Source organism: Zootoca vivipara, chromosome 7 (genome assembly GCF_963506605.1).
Source record: "Zootoca vivipara chromosome 7, rZooViv1.1, whole genome shotgun sequence".
Lineage (NCBI taxonomy): Eukaryota > Metazoa > Chordata > Lepidosauria > Squamata > Lacertidae > Zootoca > Zootoca vivipara.
The window spans coordinates 15143198-15168551 of record NC_083282.1 but is presented as its reverse complement, the minus strand read 5'-3'; the positions used below and the strand labels follow the sequence as shown (position 1 = coordinate 15168551).

Here is a 25354-nt window from a genome sequence, read left to right as displayed (position 1 = left end):
CCGAGTGCTCACTGGAAGGACAGCTCCTGAAGCTGAGGCTCCAATACTTTGGGCCACCTCATGAGAAGAGAAGACTCCCTGGAAAAGACCCTGATGTTGGGAAAGATGGAGGGCACAAGGAGAAGGGGACAACAGAGGACAAGATGGTTGGACAGTGTTCTCGAAGCTACCAACATGAGTCTGACCAAACTGTGGGAGGCAGTGGAAGACAGGAGTGCCTGGCATGCTCTGGTCCATGGGGTCACGAAGAGTCGGACACGACTAAACGACTAAACAACAACAACAACAAACTGTTCTGTTTCAAAGGTGGCAACTGCAGTTTGGAGAAAGGGATTGGTGAGTATGGCTTGAGCGTTTTGATTATCAAACTCACCCCCCCACCCCACCCCCGGTTTTAACACTGACTGCCTCATGCTTAATATAAATAAATAAATGAGCTGCAGCAATTCTTTACCGCTCAGTATTTTCCAAAGGCTTCTTCATCCTGAGGCGCCACTCCATATCTTATTGAATAATCATGAAAATTCAAATTTTGCCACATCTGTGCTGCTAATTGTCAAGTGATAATTGCTCCTTGCTGAAAGGAGGAAATGCACCTTCATGAGAGAGACTGAGAGGAAGCGGGTGAGCAAGGAAGTGAAGCCAGCCAGGCTAAAGTAATGGTAATTAACCCTCATGCTTCGGGGCATAAATCCATTCTATGCTGAAAGGGTTGGAAAGGAATGTTCAGTCCAACCAATGATCATCTCTCCCCCTTTTACTTCAGCTGGCGAATGGAAGGATCATCCAAGCCTTTCCCTTTCTTCTGTTCATTCCGAGGGCTGCTAGATTCTAAATTGAATAACCTAATCTGGTCCAGCAAACCTCATGATTGTATTAGTACGGCTAAGGCACGTCTCTGCCCTGCCTGAGAGGCAACTACATTATTTTATTGTGCTCGCTGTAGCTGTTCCCTGCTTGTAGCCAACAAATCAACTTGCCTGATCAACACCACAAAGTACAATTCAGAATCCCACTGCTCAGCTCACACTGTTTCCTTCTGTGCTAGTGCACTGGTCTCATTTCATTCCCCGGTCCCCATGTATGATCATCTTTCTCCCTCTCTGTTTTCCCCTTCTTGCTCTCTGTCTTGACCTCTCTCACATTTTCTCGTCCTCCTCATAATAATACATGCCTACACAACTGACGTGGTGCTGTTGTCCCTGGTGGAACCTGCCCTATTTTGAATGTTTCTATTCCAACCTTCTTTGTCACTAAGCTCAGGGTGGGTTATGTCATATATAGGAAATCAAAACAATGCAATGAAATTAGAGCAGATAACACTACAGTTAAAACACCGATTTTTAAAAAATCATATTAAAAAGTCCAGATGATACCGCAAAAATAAATCTCACAGGCTCATTGCATATAAATGTTTGAGAGAACAGGTACATTTTAAATTGACACCAGAAATAAAATATTGTTGACACCAACTGTACCTCCTAAAGAAAGATATTCCCCAATTGAGCCCCTTTCTGTGTTTCTGCTAACTACCATTCTTGGCAGCAGAATATTGAGAAGAACATGGGCTGTCCGGATCCCAAGTTGTTTAGGCTTTATATATCACCAATAACACATTGATTAGCACTGGCTGCTAGAGCAGAGACAATCCCTTCTACCCCAATTGCACAGTGCTGCTCCAACCACCTCAGGTGCTGGTGCGCTGTAGGCAGGTTCATCTGCTTAACCCCTTTCAGAAATCATCAAAAGAGAGCACTGCTTGACAGGACAAAGTCCCACTTGCACCCCAGAATACTGCTCACAGCCCCCACCTCATCTGATGAAACACCTGTGGGGACGTTCAGAATATTCATCCCCTCCTTCCCACTATTCCTGCACCAATCAATGAACCAGTGCTATTTTTCTAGAAAAAGAGGTGCCATAACTCACCATGAACCATAGCTACCAAGTCTCCCGTTTTCCCCGAGAAACCCCCGTTTTTCCAGCTGTCCCCAGCCGAAAAAAACAGATTTTTTTATTTTTCCCCAGTTTATTCTGGCACGGTGGCCATTTTGGAACTGGGCGGAGCATGCTCAGAAGCGACTTTTGATGCTGCTCTGCCCAGTTCCAAAATGGCTGCAGCGCGACTTCTGGTGCGGCGGCCATTTTGGAACTGGGCACAGCAGCATCAAAAGTCACTTCTGAGCATGCTCCGCCCAGTTCCAAAATGGCCGCCGCGCTACTTCCGGTATGCTACTTTCGGTCCGGTCCCTTATTTTTCAGAGAGGAACTTGGTAGGGATGCCATGAACACCTCTCTTGCTCTCTTACAATGGCGCCCACCTGAGAGGTGCCGGAATTGAGTTCCAGCAAGTTCCATCTGGGGGGGGGGAAATGCCCTGCTAGTAACATCTCTAGAACATTGCCTGGCAATGTTCCTTCAACCAGAGCCACATTTCTGATGTAGATGGACAACTAGCCACTGCAAAAGAAGGACCGTCAGGAGTGGGGGAGACAAAGGGAGAGGGGTTCCTTAGAAAGATGGAGAACATCTGAGATCCCAGACTTGCATGACCAGGCGGGTGCCACGAGAACTATGTCCGCTCTCATCAGTCAGATCCTGTGCAAGACCTCGGGTGGGAATGCATACAGCAGGCCTGGGGCCCAGATCTCCATCGGGCCGTCTACTCCAAAGGCCTTTACCTCTGCTGACTAAGCTAGTGCGGATGGTGGGAGAACATGAGGAAAGGAGAGGGCCACAGAAAGTGCAGAAAGGAGAACACAGGTAAGGAGGAAAGCATGCAAAAATTGAAAGTGGAGACTTGACTATCTGCAGGGGAAGGGCCTGTTGTGGGGAGTGAGATGGCCCTTCCCCTGCGGAGGATCACTTATTTGGACCCTGCCATTGGGAGGGGCAGTTCTAGTCTCCTGTCCTCAAGGATCCCTGGGGAATAAACCTTGTTCTTCAAGCCTTCGTGGTGGTTCAAGCCTCACTATGGCTTAGGAGCCCCACCACCTGTGCCCTGTGCGGCAGAAACACTTTCTTGCCATCTGCGTGTTCGGACATCTATCTGATTCTGTATTCCTGAGGATATAGTCTATATTACAAGCTGTACAAAGGTATGACGGTAAGTGCTATTACCTTTCATCTGTTTTGAAAAGACTGGCTAAGGTCAAAATGTGTTGCTTTCCAAATGGTTGAGAGCACTGGATTAAATAATATATATATATATATATATATATATATATATATATATATATATATATATTGCAGTGGACTTGGCAAGCAAATTTGCTTTCCCTTCTTGACAACACTTAAGGGGCTTAAAAGCATGTTTGCTTCTTAGATGAATTCCATTACATAGAGGGCTTGGGCAACGTCCAATCTGCTATGAAAGGGGATTGTGCATCTTGTCGCTTGTTGGCTGCTTCTTGTTCACCCTAATTGAGATGGGCATGTACAGCCATTGTGCTGTCTAGTGTGAAACTGCTCCTGCCTTTAACTCTTGCCCAGGGAGATAGCAGCTGCGGGAAACAGTTCAGTGGCTTGCGAGAATTCCCTGTATCGCTAAAATGCAAACGCGTCTGTGTAATATGTAAAAGTGACTGAGTTTGCATAGCCTCGTTGTCAGACCATGTTAAAACAGAGTCTTGGAGCCAGCAAGGTAGAAAGTGATAGTTTTAATAGGATGGGGCTAGTTGGAAGAGGAACACAGTCCTAAGAGGAGCACAGAAGAAAAGAAAGCCTGGGTGGCTCATATCTGTAACGCACCAATAGCCAATCTAGAATATCGCTTATGTCTAGTAGCTGTGTGCATAACATTTGCATTTGCCTTTGTGTTTGTTTGTTTGTTTTCAAATTGGGTTCGGGTGCAGAAGGCTGGGGGATGGTCACCGTGCCCCATTTCTGAGAGACCTCCCGGAAATATCATCCATTGATACTGGAACCAGATGAATGGTGAGAAGTGAAATTGGTGAGGCAGAGAAGGGGTTCACCAGAAGCAGGGTCAATTTGTTGCTGTTATTGTTGTTATTATTTAAACAAGAGGGATGCAGGTGGCACTGTGGTCTAAACCACTGAGCCTCTTGGGCTTGCCAATTGGAAGGTTGGCTATTGGAATCCCCGCAAAGGAATGAGCTCCCGTTGCTCTGTTCCAGCTCCTGCCAACCTAGCAAGCTCGAAAGCAGGCCAGTGCAAGTAGATAAATAGGTACCGCTGTGGTGGGAAGGTAAACAGTGTTTCTGTGTGCTCTGGTTTCTGTCACGGTGTTCCGTCGCACCAGAAGTGGTTTGGTCATGCTGCCCACATGACCCAGAAAGCTGTCTGCGGACAAACACCGGCTCCCCTGGCCTGAAAACGAGATGAGCGGCACAACTCCACAATCACAAAAATACATAAAAACCAAAAAATGTTATTTTCTCCCCATCTTTCTCCCTACCAAAGGTACTGTGGACATTTAATGCAGTCGTACAATTATTAGCATCTAACTGAATTCAATCTAGCGAGAGAGAACCATAGAACTGCAGAGTTGGAAGGGGCCGTGGGGTCCTCTAGTTCAACCCTCTTCAATGCAGGAATCTTTTGCCCAGTGTGGGGCTCAAACCCACAACTCTCATGCTGTACCAACTGAGCTATTCATAGGTTAGGCCACAGTAGGCTAGGCTGCTTCCCTCTCCTCTTCTTGCACACCCCCAAAATCTGAGGCACAAGCCCTAAGTCACTTAACAGGTTCTGAGGGACTTCTCTGGTTGGCTATTGCTACTGATCAGGTGAAAGGACATAAAAGGAGGAATGGAAGAGCAAAGGAGTTCTGCAGCTCTACTTAAAACTTTGGCCACATGTTTGTGAGAATTGCTGCTTTTCTTTTCTTTTCTTTTAATGCCACATCCCTCAGCCGCTTCGCTGGGAATTGGAAATGCTGTCATAGTGATATTTTGTGACCAACTGACTGCAACATGGGATGGACAGAAACAACTCCAGGAAGCCTCTCAGAACAGTCATAATTGAGGAATAATAAAATGATAGCCATTAGGTGGCAGCAAGAGGTCCTCTTCTGCAGAGTTATAATAATGGTGTTGACATATAGGGTTGCCATATGCCCGGGATTTCCTGGACATAGTCAGAAGCTGCGTCCGGCTGCAAATTGCTGAAATGCCCAGGAAAATCCGGATGTATGGCAATCCATGTCAGAAATCTAGATTTTGCTGAATTTCCTTTAAAATAGCTCCCAAACATTTTTCGTGCCACAACTTTCATGTCCGGAAAGGTTAGCTTGGGGTGCGTGAAGGTTATCTTAAAAACTTAAAACGCGTAATGCCTCTTCATAATCAAACTCAGCATCTGTTTCCTACAGTGTGGTAGAAGTCTTTATAAATATGCATTATCATTCACATTCTTACTTACCTGTAAACACCCTGCAATTAGGAGCTGAGATGCTATGGGGGATCATTTAGGTAAAAAGATAATTTATGTGACACACCACCTAAAATGTACCTTCTCTGGTATTTGTTAGCACACTTTATTTTGGCGGTTTGCATCACAACAGGTTTTTTTCGCATTGTTTGTTGTGAGCTTATTCATGAGGCTCACCTACAATAATTACCCACGCTAATGCAAGGAACCCCTGTAGTTCCTAGTGTGGGGAGAACCCCCCAAGGCTTTGCTGCTGAGTCTGCTGGAGGGAAGTTAGAGCCCGGTGCATGCAGGCATTATGAGTTGCATAATCATCGAGACTTCAAAGTCCAACGTGCTGTAGTGGTTACAAAAATGGGTTAAGATTGCCAAGACGGGCAAACTCCCTCTCAGGCTACAATTCTTTATCTACCTACCAGGAGTAAGTCCCACTGAATTCAACTGGGCTTCCATCACCAGGAAGAAGCCACATTCTGCCCCTCCTGCTATAATTAAAAATAATTCTCAAGAACTTGGATTGGTTCCCATCCATGGTGGGCACCCACGTTGTTAAATAACCCAGAATATAATGTAATGCCCTGGCCCACAGATCTATGAAATTTATTCATAGATCTATGGCCTGAGGCATTACAACTTAAAATGGTGGGTGACCACCATGGATGGAAGCAGAGCTAACAACCATCCACCACTTAAATGTATATTTTTTGGGGGGGGGAGGCAATGGGCAGCACAGTGAATGGTGGTGCAGCTGAGTCAGGAGGGTGAGGGGTCCTGGGATCCTCAGCCAGTGCCCAAAATGGCCAACTGCATACAGCAAGCCTGGCCCTACCACCGAGTTAGTAAAACACAAACAAACGCTCATCTCCAGGTATGCCCTCCATATTGTGGCAGGTGAATTAGCCCTTAGATTTATTACCATCTGCTAAACCCAGAAATGGAATGTTATTTTATTTATTTTGTAGCGGGAGGGAGGGGAGAGGGAGGGAGGGAGGGATTAACCATTAAACTTAGAAAATAGGTACTGTCTGTACTTGACTTCTTTAAAGCTGCATTCATTTGTGGAAACTGAAGGACTTCACATTAAATAACAAGAAAACGGCTGTGAAGGAAAGGGGGTTGGAAACAGTGTGAATGGAAATATGTTTACATCTCAATGCTTTCGAGACGAAGCTGAACACCATTTTGCAGCTGAGAGCGTTCAAGATGCCCTTGGCGGTGCTGGTATAATTAAGGGGTTGTGTGCGTGTGTGTGTGTGTGTATATGAGAAACAGACTGGAGGGTGTTTAACCTCTTCTCAGCCTTTCCCTCATTTTCCACCAATCTGAGGAAAGACCTGCAATGACCTATGTACACTCAACCTGGTTTCTCAGTGGAGGATGACATTGTTTCTCTTTTGCAGACTGGACAGTTTGGGACTTGTCAGTGTTCGCTTGCTCTCCCCTCCCCCCCCAAAAAAATCCGATCACCACCGCGTTCCCCACCTGTTCTGACCCCTTAACTTGAGAGGTCGTATTCTGGAAGCCTCTTGTATGGCAGCGCTGAATTCTACCTCAGGCCAGCCTGCTCAGTCAAGCCACTTAATTTATACGCCAGGCCGCGGCCCGGCATGCAGTTCCTGGATTCCAGGTGCAATTATGTTTAAAGGAAAACACGAGCCATTTTGCGCACCCCAGAAACTCGGGAGAGTTCAAAGGGGCGAAGACGTGTTTCACACCATCCATAAAAAGTCTGAAATAGATTTGAGAGCCAAGTTTGTAATTGTTACAGACATTTCTGAGCCTCCTAACTGCGACCGCTACGACAGAGTTGTTTTTCTAAGGTGACATCATTCCTGCCACAGGCCTTATGGAATCCTTATGTAAGTGGCTACAGACTGGCTTCTAATCTGCATTACTGCAGCTTTAGCAAACATAAAGGAGAACATATAGAATAGCTAAACTTGAGATCTGTTTTCCTGGGATTGTGCAACACACTGTGGGTACTGCTAATTAGGAAGTGACCCCCCCTCTCCCCCGCTCTACAGCCCTCTTTTTTTACTCCTATAATTTTCCTGTTAAAGATACAGCGGCAAAATGCGCTAGGTTTGTTTTTTATGGGCCTTGGGGAAATGTATGTTATGTTGCACAGCAAACCAATTTTGCACACAAAAAATATGTTTCTTAAAAAAAGAATAAATTCTGAGAAGGGCAGCTGGCTTGAAATTTTTTTATAGAACTGGCCTTTTGATAACGGACTCTTCTAATAATTTCCAGGGTTCCAAAACTACTCTTTCGCCCTTTCAGCTTCCACAAATTGGAAGGTGATAAAAAACAGACGTGCTGGGCGGGGAAGCTAGTGTGACCATACCCACTGCCCTCTCTCACATGGCAACTTTCTTGTGTGGATACAGTATGAGGGGGGCTTGGAGCAGGGGGGGGGGCACTGGAGGTGTAAATGACTTTCAGACTCTGAAAATCTGGTTTCACTGCATGAAGGGCATCAATTTTGTTGAATTAATTAGGCTAAATAGTTTTACTTGGACTTTGATTCTATGTGCAATTAATGGTTACTGTTTTGAATTTCATTATCAGGTTCTTTAGTGGATTGTGCAAAGTGCTATTCTGAATCATGCTTCGGGGGCACCGGGGATGAGTTTACTGAACCAAGGAGGCAGTGGCCGAAAAGGATTTGTGGACCACTGGCTTAGAGGACCATTCAAGATGTTGTCGGATCAGTTGTTTCCAGTGGGCGGGGCTAGATTTGCAGAATCTGTATGCTGCATAATTGTAGAAGCCTCTAAGCCAGGCATGGGCAAACTCCCAACATCCCTAGCTAACAGGACCAGTGGTCAGGGATGATGGGAATTGTAGTCCCAAACATCTGGAGGGCCGGAGTTTGCATATGCATGCTCTAAGCAATGTACACAAAAGATAAAACATACATTAAAGGTACCAATAAAAGTAAGTGAAAGCTAAAAACAAGTTGAATTTTAAAAAATTAAAGTAGAAATAAAACCAGCATATGTATATGAGCCGAATCTACATAATAAGCAACTATCTTACTTTTAAAAGACATCTGAAGGCAGCCCTATTTAGAGAAGTTTTAAATGTTTAATGCAGCATTGTGTTTTTAATATTCGGTAGGGAGCCATCCAGCGTGGCTGGGGAAACCCAGTTAGATGGGCGGGGTATAAATATATTATTATTATTATTATTATTATTATTATTATTATTATTATTATTATTATTATTAACCTATCTGGGTAGGTTTGCCTATGCAACGTATTTTTTTAGCAGCAAAGGTACCTGCCGAATGTCAGTGGGCAGCAGTTCCAGAATCTAGATGTTGCCACACTGAAAGATCAATTCTTTGCTTGCTTACTTATTTACTTACAAACGTTGTGCTGCACTTGCAGAAGTGTTTGTTCTGCAGATCAAAGTGGGCATCTCTGGGGTAAGGCAAACTAGTCCCAAGCTTTTGAAGGCTTGCTCACGTGGGGAAAATGTGGGCACTGGCTCATTTATAAAGGAAAAAGGGGGGAAAAGGGGCACCCATTCAACATTACACGCATAAGAGTGCAGAAGGAGAAGTGAAGACAAATGCATCCTTCATTTACCAGAACAAAAAACTGAGAGATGGGCTTTTTGAATTAGTCGATTTAGTAACAGATAATGCAGAACACTTGCCCTGCTCTATGCCAGGCTCAATGAAAGCTGTTGAGGAACTGAAGCCTTTTTGAAGGAGACCATTAACATAACCACTGGAGCAGCTGCTCTGAAGCGCAGTAGATTAAAAGAAGAACAAGCTGGCTTTAAAATGCATTCATGGCGATCCAGCCAGGGAGCTGTTTGTATGTACCTAATGTGGGTATCTGTGTCTGGATGCAGACACACACCGCCCAAAGCATCTCATCCTCAGCAATGAACTTCATAGTTTTAGATGAGGAAGCCCATCTGTCTGCATTTAATTGGATGGGCACATCTAATATGAAGGTACCGTGTTTCTCATATTATAAGACATGTCTTATATTTATTTTTTCCTCAAAAAAACACACTATGGCTTATTTTCAAGGGATGTCTTATTTTTTTCCTCCTCCTCCTGCCGCGGCCGGCATTGCTGCTGCGCCTATCACTATGTCTTATTTTCGGGGTATGGCTTATATTCCTTGAATGCTTAAAAATCCTGCTATGGCTTATTTTATGGGTATGTCTTAAAATATGAGAAACAGGGTAGCATCAGCTATTAACCCAGCGATGTTAAAAAAGAGGGGAGGGAGAACGCCACTGGATCTGGGCCACTGTCTATTATCCTCGGAACATTTATTTCTAAATTATATCAAATCCCCGCTGGAGTGACTACAAGCACTCTACAATGCAGTGTTGAAATTTGATTAATTTTTCACACCCAAAACTCTTATATTTAATTCAATTATTGGAAAAGAAAATGCTCTTGGATTCTTGGAAATTCTATTTTTGTGTGTGAAACTCTCGTCATGAAGAGACTTCAAACCTTAGGCCTGTTTTTCATTTCTGTGTCTGTGCATAATTACGTACATGGAAGCTCAGATCAAGATGCAACCCCAAACACATTTCTCAGGCTGCAAATCCTACACAGGGCTACTCAGTGGCACTTAAGAGATGTGTACTCTCGGAGATTTTTACGAGTTTTTAAAAGGCATCCCGTTATCCACCCCCAAAGCAAAATATGGACCGTGTTTTATCAGGGACTGCTAGCTGAAGATAGGTTGTCCTTCTGGGGTGACTGGCATGTAGGCACCACCTCACCTATAATTTCAGGAAAGTCAGAGGCGTATGTTCCCAAAGGTTTCTGTGAATCAATGGCAAACACAGAGAGATCTGCCAGGTTCCAAGGATCTACTGCCTGAAGGCTTTGCCAATCACGTCCAGTTGTATTATGCAGCAGAGCTATTGCAACAAGACAGGATGGATCATAGAGGGGAAAGCAAGTCCTCAGTGCTGTGCAGCCAGTGCACAAAAGTGCCTCACCTCCAGAGAGTAAAATGCCGGTGTGTGATTGGAACTGAGTATTTATAAACTTCGGTAGTACTTTAAATAGCATTTGGATATTTCAGCATGGCACAGCAGAGTTTCCATTTGGAAAACACACATTACAGGAGCTTGTCGCAATTCAGCGTTTGGAGAAGCCACCTTCCTTGGCTGAAATAAGGGAAAGCTTTAATCCTACGGTCCAAGTTGTATTTGTTTATGATGTGTGGGGGGGGGGAGTCCCGCCTTTCTGCTGCCTATATATCCTATCACTTAAGAGTATCTACCATATTGGCCCGAATATAAGCCACACTCCCCCCCCCCAAATTCTGACCATGAAAAGTTAAAGTGCGGCTTAAATTCACGGCCTTACAAATATAGGCTTTTATGATATAGCTGCTGAAGCAGACATACAGTAAAATGGGTGTGAGTGCCTGTGGAATTTTTAAGGGAGCAGCTTATATTCGGGTATTGTCTTTTCTCTCCCCCCCCACTTGAATTTTGAAGTTGTGGCTTATATTCGGGCCAATACGGTATTACTTAAAACTAACCATAAAATACAGAGATAAGAACCACATGGTCTTCATCTTTTTTCTGAGGCTGGTGCAACACTCACTGGAATTTCTGACCCTGTCAGTTCTCCCTCCAACGCCTTTGGTGGCACAGAAATATTAGAACAGATGTTTTGCTTCCAAACAGCATGGGTACATCTTGTAAAGTATCTCATAGGTCTTACAAGGTCTTATAACCCACCTACATTACGCTTTTGATTATATTTTCAAAAACCATTCAAATTTAATTGGCTGAGTCAGTAAAAAGGCAAATCAGCTGAAAGTGTCCTTACCCAGTTGTAGCTATCTGTCAATTTTTTATTTCTCTCAGTTTCTAATTTTTACAGTCTTTTGTCAATTTGTTTTAATGGCCTTACGAAAATTCATCGGTATTTTAGTGAGGATTTTTCCGAGTATGTACATTTCCCCCAATGTAATGCATTTTTAAATGTTATTTTCACCCGGTGTGTGCGTTCTCGTACACATTACTTGGCTGAAGGATTGCATTGCAAAATTCAGAGAAGCACCCATTTTGACTGTTTGGTGCAATCTGCATCAAATTGTCTTGACCTAAATCTTTATAGCCAAAGCTGTGTGCAGTTTGTACCCACCCTTCCCCACTCCCCAGAAAGTTATGTGCTGACAAAAGCTGCGCCACGTATACTTTTAGCTGACACAATTCTGCCATTTTTGCTACTTTTGTGTGACTTGTTAGCATTTGGAATGGACAAAGAGCTGAAAAGATCCACTCAAAGCAGTGAAAACCTTCTTTAGCCCATACCCTCCAAATCCCGGTAAGAGAAATCCGGGATCAGCAACGGCATGGCACTGGAAGTCGCTTCTACCATAGCTGCCAAGTTTTCCCTTTTCTCACGAGGAAGCCTATTCAGCATAAGGGAAAATCCCTTTAAAAAAGGGATAACTTGGCAGCTATGGCTTCTACACATGTCTGGACATGCGTAGAAGGGACTTCCGGTGCCGCTCTGCCAGATTTCCAGTGCCCAGACATGGGCAGAGCAGCACCCGAAATTGGTTCTGTGCATGTCCAGACATGCACAGAAGGAGCCTCCCTGGCAGGTAGGAAATCCGGGGGATTTATGGGATTTTTCTCTATTCGGGATAACAGCGGGAAACGGGTTTAAATACGGGGGTTTCCCATGAAAAATGGGAGACTTGGCAGCTATGCTTTAGCCAACCCTCTGATTTGTGAAACTTTACTAGGCGTTGTCCACGTTCATGTAGATTTTCACATCCATATGGACTAGAGGCTTGTTCTTTTTTTAAAAAAATGAAATCATAACCCCAAATTCTCTGGAAGCCAAATTCTCAAACCAATAACATGTCCTGCACTCCCCCCCCCGTGTTCCCGTGAAATCACAGAAAGAAAGACACAGTCCTGGTGTGTAAGAAGAACCGAGGGGAACCAGAATTTAGCAGGATTTCTCCCAAACTAAACAAGCCCCATGAAAGTCAACAGCAGAAGGGGTGTGGGATAAGCCGTTGTGTGTGCCGTCGATGACAGGGCGAACAGCTTTTCACATTAGGGATGCGATGGATTAAAGAAAGGTTTTAAAAAATGACGGCAAAAAGAAAAACCCTAAGATCTATTTTGAGCTTGTCCAAATGCTCTTTCAAGATCAGAAGGTTTCTGAAAGAGGGAAAAGTGCTTTAAAGTGCTAATTGTCTCTCTCTTTTTCATATATATTTTTAATTGCAGACGGCACATACTCACTAGTCCCGAGGGGGTCCTGTGATGCTAGGCTGAGGGCATTATATTACAGTGCAACTGTAGACATGCCTACTCAAAAGTAAGTTCCACTGAACTGAATAGGATTTACCCGCAGGTATGCAAATATAGGACTGCAGAAACAATTCGTTCAATTCTCCTCTAAATGCGAAGCTGAAATAGGGATGGAGAACCTGTTTTATTGGACTCCAGCCCCCATCAGTTCCATCCAGAATAATCAGGATTCATGGGAGTTGTAGTTCAACATCTGGAGGGGTGCAGGTTCCCTACTGTTGCACTGAAGCATGGGTCATAGGAACCAACTCCTAGGGGCCACAGGGGCTTCGGCCCCCACAATAAAATATTTGAGGGGGCTGGGCCCCATACCTACCAAGTTCCTGCCTGAAAATTAAGGGATCGGACCGGAAGTAGCAGACCGGAAGTAGCACTGCCGCCATTTTGGAACTGGGCGGAGCATGCTCAGAAGTGACTTTTGATGCTGCTCCGCCCAGTTCCAAAATGGCCGCCGCACCAGAAGTCGCACTGCAGCCATTTTGGAACTGGGCAGAGCAGCATCAAAAGTCCCTTCTGAGCATGCTCCGCCCAGTTCCAAAATGGCCACTGCGCCAGAATAAACCGGGGGGAAACAAAAAATTCCATTTTTGGGGCTGGGAACAGCTGGAAAAATGGGGGTTTCCCGGGGAATACGGGAGACTTGGCAGCTATGCTGGGCCCCCACAAAGTTGATGGGCATTCCCATTCAAATGGTGTGTGTGCACTACATCATGTGACCGACTATGTGTGGGTGGGGCTTATCTGGGCCCCCACAATATTTTATTCAAGTTGGCACCCCTGCATGGAGCAAAGCCTTTTTGGTGGTGGCACTTATCTTATGGAATTACCTTCTCTATAGTCATGCTTTGGAACTGAATTACCTGGCTAAATGTATTACGACAGACTGTTTCAGAAGTTTGCCTCCAACCTCCCCCCCCAAGTGATTTCAGTGTTGGACTGCAACAGAGATGGGAAAGATACGAAAGCTATGGATAGGGAAACAATGTATCTCAAAAATTGTTAGGGCAAGGAAACAAACTCTAGAGTCTTCTTGTTCTGCAGGGGGAGATTTTCAATTCAGTTCACATTTAAAACCTACCTAATTTACAATTGCTACAATCCTTCAAAATTCACACTTCTCTGAATTTTGCAATACAGTTCTCCAGCCAAGTAATGTGTGCAAAAATCCATATAATACAGGGAAATGTGCATGCATATGCTAATGAAAATAACATACAAAAATGCACTATATTAGGGGAAATTACTTTGCGAAAATATAAGGCAGAATTGCGTACAAAAATGTATATACGATGAAAAGATTGCATTAACATGCTGGTGAATTTTTATAAAGACTTCTAAAAAAATTGAAAACTGATTTGGAAATGTGGAGAACTGAACTTGAATGTGGAGACTGGAAAAAGGAGAAATGGAGAGGAAACCAGAATTGACAGTCCTGTCCATTCCTGAAAGGGGTTTGGCTGCCTTTATTCCTCCCCTCCAAGCTAAATCAGGCAGCTGATGCAGAACCGATCTTGAGAATGCCTACGGCTTTCAGAACAGCAGGCTTTGGAATGCAACAATCACCACCAGTCATCAATATCAGTCTGCTGGATTCCCTCCAGCATAAACCTCCAGGGATCTTGGTAGCTTCGGTGGATGAAAGAAGATGGCAGTAGGAAGCAGTGAATCACTTTGCCCTTTCCCTCAGTGCTCATAGCCCCTAAGTTAGAACTGTGTCCTCATTAAATCATAGAACTGTAGAGTAAGAAGGGATCGCGAGGGTCATCTAGCCCAACCCCAAGAAATGCAGGAACCTCAACTAAAGAATCCATTGCAGCTGGACATCCAACCTCTGCTTATAACCATCCAAGGAAGGCGAGTCTACTACCTCCCAAGGGAGTCCATTCTACTGTTAATACCTCCATTGTCCAAAATCCAGGGCAGTCTCGAGCAGGTCGCATGCCCTGGCGCTGAGGGGTGGAAATCGCTCCGGCGCCCCCGCCCTCACAGGGTGCAGCATGGCTTCCGCGCAGCTTCGCTTTGCGGCGCCCTGCCTACCGGCCTGGTGCCCCACGCCACCAGGACTCTACCTAGAGCCAGCCCTGCCAAAATCATTGTTCCTTATTATGCAATGGTACGGAGCGGCAGATGGGAATAAGAGATAAGAAGCTACCCAGAGCCATCCAGTGGACTTTGTGTATGAGAGATGACTCAAAGGGGAGGCATAGGGATGCAGGAGCTATTTTAATGTAAACCTGCCTTATTTACAGTTCCTCAGATGATACCCCTATCCTTCAAAAGTCACACTTTTCAAAACTGTGCAATGCAATTCCCCATCAAAAACGTACAAAAATGTGTTAGGGAATCATTCCGCAAAGAAACAAAAGTAGAAAGTTTCTAGAAGGTTCCAGAGGTTTTTCCTTTATGTATGGGAGTAGCACTCTGAGCCACTGAATTGGCATTGGCCAATAAGAAGACGACCACTCAGATTTGTTTTTGCAGACGCCTGATAGCAAACGTCTGTCCAAAGAGGACTGTCTGTAAATTCTGCTGAAGGACTGTTGCTGTAATTTACGACGTGTGGAAGATAAGAAAAGACATTTGTTTGAAAGTGTACTGTTAATTGCTGTTTATTTTAACAGTTGAAAATATCTTTGCTACTGTAATGCTTGTACCCGGACTGGGAATAAAATCTCTTGACCAAGTCTTCACAGAGTTTGTGAGTCATCTTTAGAACAACTTTGTCATTGTATACCACTTCCGCGAGAGAAAGAAGATAAACTCTGCTAAACAGTTCAAAAGAGGTATTACCTAACCACCAGCATCTGCGCAGCGAAAGTGTGTGGACGGTAACCTCTAATAAAATGTGTCTTTTAGAGAATTGTGCATAAAAATGTATATTCCTGATTGTAAAATGTGGTGCATGGAAATAACATCCAAGATGCATTTTATCTGGGAAAATTGTTTGCTAAAATGTGTATGTTAGGAGACGCATGTACCAAAATACTTATGTGTTTTCATGAGGACTTAAAAATCATAACAATCACATGCTGATGCTGGAATATTGCAAACTGAACTAAAACTTGGAAAAATGAGAAACCGAGACACACCAAGACTGACAGATTCATCCATCCCTAGCTGCAGTACATGTAAAAAGGATCCAGGTGTCAATAGTCAATCGTAACCTGAACATGAGCCAGCAATTCAATGAAGCTGCTAAAAAACTTAATGCAAACTTAGGCTGTACTAACAGAGCATAGTGTCGAGCTCAGGTGAAGGCATAGTCCCATTGTATATTATGCTGGTCAGCACACATCTTGAATACTGTGCCCAATTCTGGGTGCCACATTTTAAGAAGGACATCAATCTACTGGGGAGCAAGACCAGAGGAGGGTGACCAGGAAGGCGAGGAGTCAAGAAACCAAGTCCTATGAGTTGAAAGAGGCAGGTACATTTAACCTGGAGGAGAGGAAAAAATAAGAGGACACACAATTGCGGTCTTCAAATATCTGAAGGTCCACCCTGCAGAACATAGAGACTTGTTCTGTTTTGCTCCAGAAGGCAGGACTAAGACTAATTGGTGGAAATGAGACAGGTCAGCAGATGTTAGCTAGTCATTAAGAGAGACCTTCTAACAGGAAGAGCTGTTTGGCAATGGTGCAGAGTGCCTCTCTCTTTCTCTCTTGAAAGAGAGAAGGTGGTGGCTGGAGGTATCTAAGCAGAGGATGGATGGCCATCCGTCAGAGATGCTGTAGTCACAGATCCTGCACTGAGCAGAAGGCTGGACTCCAAGGTCTTTTCCAAATCTATGATTCTTGTGCCAAGAAATTAATGCACATACGTTTCCAGTACTGTGACATTCTTCTCTTTCGCGTTGGCTTGGCGCAGCAGGAAAGGACTAAAGATGTCGAGAGAGTCCCCCTGGGGATTTAAGATGCCAAGATGAATAGTGGTGCTGGAAGAGAGGCAGCTAGCAGAGTCCTTTATGAAAAGCCCACCCCAAATGGTACCTGCAGGCAAGGAGGGCCTAGACTGTGTGAACAGCATAATGAAGGCCGACATTTCCCCCCTCACAGTAGCTTGGACACAGAATGTCCAAGAGATCTCACAGCCAAAAGGACCCAATTGTAGCCTACCATTCCTTTCCTTGTCCTTATTGAAGGCCAGCAGCTGATGTTAGATCTCTTTCCCAGCCCAGGAAAGAGTTCACAGCAGAAACTCCCTCTGCAGGCGAAGTCTGTTGACAGAGAAAGGCTAAATCTCCCTAGTTAAGGGGTGGAGAGACGGTGTTGGTCTTGGTCCTGGTGAGAGAGGGGATGGAAATGATTGGAATTTGGTTTTTGCTCTGGCTTTTCACCTGCTGTTGCATCTGTACAATGAGTATTGGTTGCTGAACATTTTGAGTGTTTTACTGAAGTCAGAAATCAGTACAGTTGTACCTTGGAAGTCAAACGGATCCGTTCTGGAAGTACGTTTGACTTCCAAAGCATTCAACTTCCAAATCGTGGTTTCTGAAGCTCCTGCAGCCAATTGGAAGCCACTGAAGCCCCGTCGGACGTTCGGCTTCCAAAAGAATGTTAGAAAACCGGAACAGTTACTTCTGGGTTTTGATCATTCAGGAGCCAAAACGTCCGAGTTCCAGGGCATTCGACAACCAAGGTACAACTGTATATGGTACATGGAGTGTGATTGTTGAGTGACTGGGTTTGACAGTGGGAAAGGGTTTTGAACTGTTAAGTAAATGCAATACCATATTGTCCTGAATATAAGCATCACTTTCCCCAAAAATTCCGACCGTGAAAAGTTAAAGTGCGGCTTATATCTGCGACCTTACGGTATACAGCCAGCAGCGAGGGGCAAACAACGCCAGGAGTGCGGTGAAGCGGTGCCTGCCTCACGCATAGTCCCCCGTCCTCTCCCCCAAGGCCAGGAAGGGAAAGAGAGCGAGGAAGGGGAAAGCCCACCAGCAACACAGCGCGGCTTGCTCCCCCCCCCCAGTATGCAGCCAGGAGCAGCAAGGAAGGGAGCGGCTTATATTCAAGTATTCCCCCCTCCAATTTTTAAGGTGCGGCTTATATTCGGGCCAATACGGTAAATTTGAAGTGGTTGGAGAACAGGGAGAAAGGAGCAGCTATTTTTCTGTGAGATATATGTGATATATCTCTCTAAAGATATGGAGGTCTCGTACACCCCAGGTAGTGTGGTTTCTGACCTTGAGCCAGACATCTTGGAGAGTGAAGTCAAACGGGCCTTAGAAAGCACTGCTAATAACAAGGCCAGTGGAAGTGATGATATTCCAGCTGAACTATTTAAAATTTTAAAAGATGATGCTGTTAAGGTGCTACACCCAATATGCTAGCAAGTTTGGAAAACTCAGCAATGGCCAGAGGATTGGAGAAGATCAGTCTACATCCCAATTCCAAAGAAGGGCAGTGCCAAAGAATGCTCCAACTACCGCACAATTGCGCTCATTTCACATGCTAGCAAGGTTATGCTTAAAATTCTACAAGGCAGGCTTAGGCAGTATGTGGACTGAGAACTCCCAGAAGTGCAAGCTGGATTTCGAAGGGGCAGAGGAACCAGAGACCAAATAGCAAACATGCGCTGGGTTATGGAGAAAGCTAGAGAGTTCCAGAAAAACATCTACTTCTGCTTCATTGACTATGCAAAAGCCTTTGACTGTGTTGACCACAGCAAACTATGGCAAGTTATTAAAGAAATGGGAGTGCCTGATCACCTCATCTGTCTCCTGAGAAATCTCTATGTGGGAAAAGAAGCTACAGTTAGAACTGGAAATGGAACAACTGATTGGTTCAAAATTGGGAAAGGAGTACGACAAGGTTGTATATTGTCTCCCTGCTTATTTAACTTATGTGCAGAATTCATCATGCGAAAGGCTGGACTAGATGAATCCCAAACCGGAATTAAGATTGCCGGAAGAAATATCAACAACCTGAGATATGCAGATGACACAACCTTGATGGCAGAAAGTGAGGAGGAATTAAAGAACCTTTTAATGAGGGTGAAAGAGGAGAGTGCAAAATATGGTCTGAAGCTCAACACCTCCCATCACCTCCTGGTCCCATCACCTCCTGGTAAATAGAAGGGGAAGAAATGGAGGCAGTGAGAGATTTTACTTTCTTGGGCTCCTTGATCACTGCAGATGGTGACAGCAGTCATGAAATTAAAAGAAGCCTGCTTCTTGGGAGAAAAGCAATGACAAACCTAGACAGCATCTTAAAAAGCAGAGACATCACCTTGCTGACAAAGGTCCGTATAGTTAAAGCTATGGTTTTCCCAGTAGTGATGTATGGAAGTGAGAGCTGGACCATAAAGAAGGCTGATCGCCGAAGAATTGATGCTTTTGAATTATGGTGCTGGAGGAGACTCTTGAGAGTCCCATGGACTGCAAGAAGATCAAACCTATCCATTCTGAAGGAAATCAGCCCTGAGTGCTCACTGGAAGAACAGATCCTGAAGCTGAGGCTCCAATACTTTGGCCACCTTATGAGAAGAGAAGACTCCCTGGAAAAGACCCTGATGTTGGGAAAGACGGAGGGCACTAGGAGAAGGGGATGACAGAGGACGAGATGGTTGGACAGTGTTCTCGAAGCTACGAACATGAGTTTGACCAAACTGCAGGAGGCAGTGGAAGACAGGAGTGCCTGGCGTGCTGTGGTCCATGGGGTCACGAAGAGTCGGACACGACTAAACAACTAAACAACAACAATGTGATATATTAGGCATCCCCAAACTTTGGCCCTCAAGATGTTTCAGACTACAATCCCCATCATCCCTGACCACTGGTCCTGTTAGCTAGGGATCATGGGAGTTGTAGGCCAAAACATCTGGAAGGCCACAATTTGGGGATGCCTGTGATATATCACCCCATGTGTTAGTATGCCATGTGGGATAGTAATAACAGGAGTGTAAATTTCACACAAAGTGGGATTACAGGGAAAGCAGTCTTAATCTGTGACATTTTGTTGGCAGTGGTGCGGGATAATAGAGAATCCTTGGCAATGTGTGTGTTTCTAAAATGACTTTTGCAGCTCCAAGACCAACTGGATGTTTCCTGAGGTTCACGAAAAAGGGACTGGTCCAGATGCTCAAAGTTTTATACAGTAACCTTTTAGAGAGACAAATTCACAAGAATAAATTGGTATAGTTAGAATATGGGCTGAGCCCATCCATCCGTGGTGAATGATAGTCATGATAAAGTTATGAGATTGGTATGTGTGTGTGTGTGTGTGTGTTTGTGTGGAGATTATGACACACCCAGCTTCCGGCTCCGCTGCAACCCAGCCAGCTCACAACCCAAAAACAACTCATTGGCTATGCTCTCTCTCGAACCCCTTTTCTAAGGTGTCAATCAGCCCTGATACTGCTCTGTCTAGGAGGGCAACTCTCAGGGCTGGTTCAGCTGCAGGTCAGCACGGAGACTCAGAGATGAGCAGTAAAGTTGATTCTTTATTCAAGGAAGCAGAATCCAAACAGAGAAGCCTATGAGCAAGACTGGCTCCAGTAAACCAGTTTCCAGACCTGACAATCTGTGTCTCCCCTAAGTCTCCTCCCTGTCCAGCTCTTTCCCCATCAGTCTTAAAATCTGTTGGGGATGGACTCTCTGTGCTCTCTGCTCTTCTACAAGCAAAGCTCTCAATGCCTTTGGGGACAAGGGAGGAGGGGAGCTGAAAACAGTAGGACTGGTCGGCTCCTCTGAATCTGTTGCAGCCTCAGCCCTCACATCCTCAGCAGCTGCCTGGCTTACATCTGCAGTGCTTTCTGCCTCTTCTTCCTCTCTCTCACTGAAGCCTGCTGCTTGTTCAGCATCCAACCATTCTGTCCACCCCTCTTGATCCTCTGACCTATCTTCAGGATCCCACCACCACTCCCTTGGCTTTTCTAGGGGGTTCTCCTCCTGGAGCCTCCCACCTCCCACACCTCCTCGTCCAGCCAGCAACTGACCTTCAGAAATATCGGGTGTGTTGACCAACCTATTGAACAAACAGTGTGTGTGTGTGTGTGCATCCCACTCATTGACCCTGGGAGAATTGTTAGGAAATATGCTCCTGAATGCCCTGTCATTGCTGGAGGTGACTGCTGGACATTCACGAACCCATGGGCCCATGCTGTCAAATGAATTACAGCAATCTCTAATCAGCCAAGGGCTTCATTAATTTGTTGGTGGTGCAACATGAAATGGAGCCTGCACATTTCCCTGCAAATGGAAGGAATTACTGTTCCCATCAGGGTGGTGTTCTGTTTGTCCTTTCTCACGATCAGCAACTGAGAAGGACTTTGCTCATATTCACTACCAAGAAATATTGTTTTAAAATTAGATTTTTAAAGTTACAAAAGATGCAGACAATTGGAATCAAAGCTAAACAGAAGAATCTGGAAAGGAAAGGAATTGTGGAAGGGGTGGTGAGGAAGGGCAGTGGATGTTGTGGGGAAGGGGGACTTAACATTTTTGAGTTCTGAATACAGTAAGGTTTTAGTCTGTTTTGTGTTTGTTCTTAAACTCGATAAAATTAAATATATATTTTAAAGAGAGTAGGAACAAGCAAATAGCAGCAGACACATTCAAAATACCCCACTGTGTTCAGGAAATTAGACTCATAAAGGGCAGTGGTTTTCAAAATGTGTTCTGGGATCAGACCTGGCATTGGTACTCAAGAGGTGCTAGGGCCTCTGGCATTGACACTTCTTGCTCTGCCCCCAACAACTGGTGTCGAATGCCAATGTTATTTTATCGCAATACAATGGAATGATGAGGCAGCAGGAGAATTGTAGGAAATTTAAATGGTGTCACATAGTATTTTCTGAAATGAACGTATAGCCTGCATTTGCACCCAAAGAATATTCTGGGGCTCAACCCTGCAAAACTCTGGCTGAAATTGAACACTCAATGCTAGTTTTAGCATTATTGTATGTTGAAATGTAAGAAATGCTGAAAGTCAACTTATGAACGAGGCAGAGGGTATTCTGTATTTTTTTTTTGTAATAATTAGCCAGTGCCTGGAAAGGATGCTAAATGAGAAGAACAGTACTATTTAATTAATAAGGTAAAAAGGTAAAGGTAAAGGACCCCTGGAAGGTTAAGTCCAGACAAAGGCAACTATGGGGTTGCGGCGCTCATCTCGCTTTCAGGCCAAGGGAGCCAGTGTTTGTCCACAGACAGCTTTCCAGGTCATGCAGCCAGCATGACTATACCACTTCTGGTGCAATGGGACACTGTGACAGAAACCAGAGTGCATGGAAATGCCATTTACCTTCCAGTCACAGTGGTACCTATTTATCTACATGCACTGGTGTGCTTTCGAACTGCTAGGTTGGCAGGAGCTGGGACAGAGCAACAGGAGCTCAACCCGTTGCGGGGATTCAAACTGCCGACCTAGTGATCGGCAAGCCCAAGAGAATCAGTGATTTAGACCACAGTGCCACCCGCATCCTTATTTAATTAATATCCTGAAATGCACACAACTTGATGGAAATAACATAGAACATTTCCCAGAATGAAGCCAGATGTTGCAGGAACCTAGCTCCTGAAGCAAATCACTGATATATTTTTATTATGCGTTTAAAGAGTTGTTATTAACGCAACAAACAGAAACGCCGCCAGGCAAACAAGATACTCTCAAAATTGTAATTAACTTTTTATCCGTGCATGGAGAAGAGCCAGGATCATAGCTGCTGGCCTCTATACATTGGCTGGCTCTGCACCCCTCTGCTGTTCAAGGCAAGGTGAAAATGGACTACAATTTGTACACCATTTATATGCTTAACGAGAGACAGACAGACAGACAGACAGAAGCAAATGCATATTCATCACACAGGAGACTGCACCTCTGGTTTCTTCCACACGAGAGCATAGCTATGTATGAAATCGTTTGCTGACAAACAAGGATCATAGGAACAATAAATGGTCTAAATAAAAAGACCAAGCCTTCTAATGTCATTTGTACACCACAAAAATAGCATAATAAATTTGCAATAATATCTACAACATATGATTCATTATTAGTGGTCAATGTACAAGTCCTGGGTTTAAATAAACCAGGTGGAGTGGATTAAATAAAAACAGCAAGTGGAAACAGGATAGAACTGCTCGGCTCTGTTTTGTTTAAAGCTTCCTATCCTTTTGTTTTGTTTTGTTAGGAAGGAAAGAGGGGGAAAGGGGGGATGGTAAACAGGGTGGGGTTGGGTGGTTATGCTTCTATTCTTCTACTTTTAGTGTATGTGTGGGGTTTTGGGTTCTTTTACTATTCGCTTGTTGTATTTCCTTGGTGGCGAGAGAGGCTGGGGGGGTGGTGGCTTAGCGTGCGGTTGGTTGTCTTTGGTTGCCTATAGTGAGATTTGTTTTGTGTGTGTGTGTGTGTGTGTGTGTGTGTGTGTGTGTGTGTGTGTGTGTGTGTGTTTGGATCAGGTTAGCCAGATTGATTCATATGTTATCGGCGGGTTCTTCTTGTTGTTTTGTTGGGCTGTGTATGTGATAACCAAACTGGGGTGAAGGCGTCTTCTTCTATTTGTCCCCGTGTCTGTTTCAGTTTAGTGGTTAGTTTTTCTAATAAGGCAAGTCATTTGCTTACAAAACAGCCCTAAGCCTCTATTGCAGCGTAAGTCCACCAGAGGGACCCTTCAGACTGTGACACTTAAAAATACCAAGTCTACAAATCTGGAGGTTGCATTACCTGTGAATCCTGCACGGCAGCTGCACACATAACCCGATGCTCTCTGGTAGCTGAATTCCGAGGGTAGCTCTGGTATTCTTCCATACCAGCTCGACCATGATAGCTCCACACACTCACTCCCATGGAAGCAGGGATTACTGCTACACTCGTTTATGTCCATTTCACAGTGAGACCCTCCATAGCCTGCAGAATTGAGAAGGGGTTGTAACTTGAGGTTGTTTAGGACAGCGATCTCATTGTTCATTATTTGGGGTTGTGCTATATTCGCTGTGGAAGCAGCAAAGATAATACAGTGGTACCTCGGTTTACAAACACAATTGGTTCCGGAAGTCTGTACTTAACCTGAAGCAAACTTTCCCATTGAAAGTAATGGAAAGTGGATTAATCCGTTCCAGAAGGGCCCGTGGAGTACTCAACCTGAAGCGTACTTAACCCGAGGTATGAGTGTAATTGGTTCCGGAGGTCCGTACTTAACCTGAAGCGTACTTAACCTGAAGTGAACTTTCCTATTGAAAGTAATGGAAAGTGGATTAATCAGTTCCAGACAGGTCCGCAGAGTACTTAAACTGAAAGTACTCAAACCGAGGCGTACTTAAACCAAGGTATGACTGTATTGCGGAACATCTAAGGGGCCTGAAAGGATGGGGCCGGGGAGAGTGAAGAAAGCTGTAGGAGAACTCAACCCACTTCTGTATCCATCTTTTTATACAGTGGTACCTCGGGTTAAGAACTTAATTCGTTCTGGGGGTCCATTCTTAACCTGAAACTGTTCTTAACCTGAGGTACCACTTTAGCTAATGCGGCCTCCTGCTGCCGCTGCACCACAGTAACACAATTTCTGTTCTCATCCTGAAGCAATGTTCTTAACCCGAGGTACTATTTCTGGGTAAGCAGAGTCTGTAACCTGAAGCGTTTGTAACCCGAGGTACCACTGTATTACTATTATTATTAGTTGAATTTATATACAGTCATACCTCGTGTTGCGTTAGGTTCATGTTGCGTCTTTTCGGCTTGCAAACATGGCAAACCCAGAAGTGTATACTTCTGGGTTTCACCGTGCATGTGCGTGCAGAAGCATGCTGCGCACTTTGCCCATGCGCAGAAGTGCTGTATTGCGCTGCGTGCATGCGCAGGAACGGCGCTCCAGTTACGGACTTTTCAGGGTGCGAATAGCACCCCGGAATGGATCGAGTCCATAACTAGAGGTACCACTGTACTGCTCTATACCCGGGGGTCTCAGGGCGGTTCACAGAATAAAATCAAGATATATAAAACCACAAAAAACGCAATAGAAATAAAAACAACAACCCAATAGTCACCTCCCCCCCAAAAAACCCCACATTTTAAAAGGGCATGGATCAACCAAAGGCCTGGTTAAAAAAGAACGTTTTTGCCTGGCGCCTAAAGGTGAATAATGAAGGCGCCAGGCGAACTTCCTTGGGGAGAGCATTCCGCAGACGGGGAGCCACTGCATGTATTTGGCATAAAAGCCATGGAAAGAGGAGTTGGATAGAGTTTCAGCCAGGCAAGACACATGGACTCAATCAGTGGCTTGTAGGGAAGTCACAGGCGCTTGGCCTATCATCACTAACTAAGAGCTTGAAGAGCCACCCATTCAATAGGTACACACTGCTGATCCCTATTGTACCAGTTTAAAAAAACAAAAACAAATCAGAAGAAGTGCAGGCAGGGTGATCTTCAGAAATTCCAGGCAAGTGCACAAAAGCTGCTGGATTTGGTAGCCAGTGCGGATCATGCCATTCAGAGAATCTAAACATACTGTATTTATGTTCTTTAAAGCCATGACAATGTGTTCTGGCAACGCCTTGTGAAATTGCCATAGCAGCTTTAAGCAGGGCTTCCAGACCTGGACCATTAGGGCCCTGTATATCTCACTGCATCACTCTGCAATTAGAAGGAATGAAATAAATAATGCATACTAAATCCGTATATGA

At 44.7% G+C, this 25354-nt stretch overlaps 1 protein-coding gene across 1 annotated transcript in view; it reads right to left on the bottom strand.

The window, feature by feature from the left end:
• CRB1 (crumbs cell polarity complex component 1) overlaps positions 1–25354 on the bottom strand; it is a 103762-nt gene that overhangs the window by 51618 nt on the left and 26790 nt on the right. Inside the window, exon 6 of the mRNA XM_060277451.1 lies at positions 23400–23582. Coding sequence (XP_060133434.1) covers positions 23400–23582 — 183 coding nt within the window. The remainder of the gene's footprint in view (positions 1–23399; positions 23583–25354) is intronic.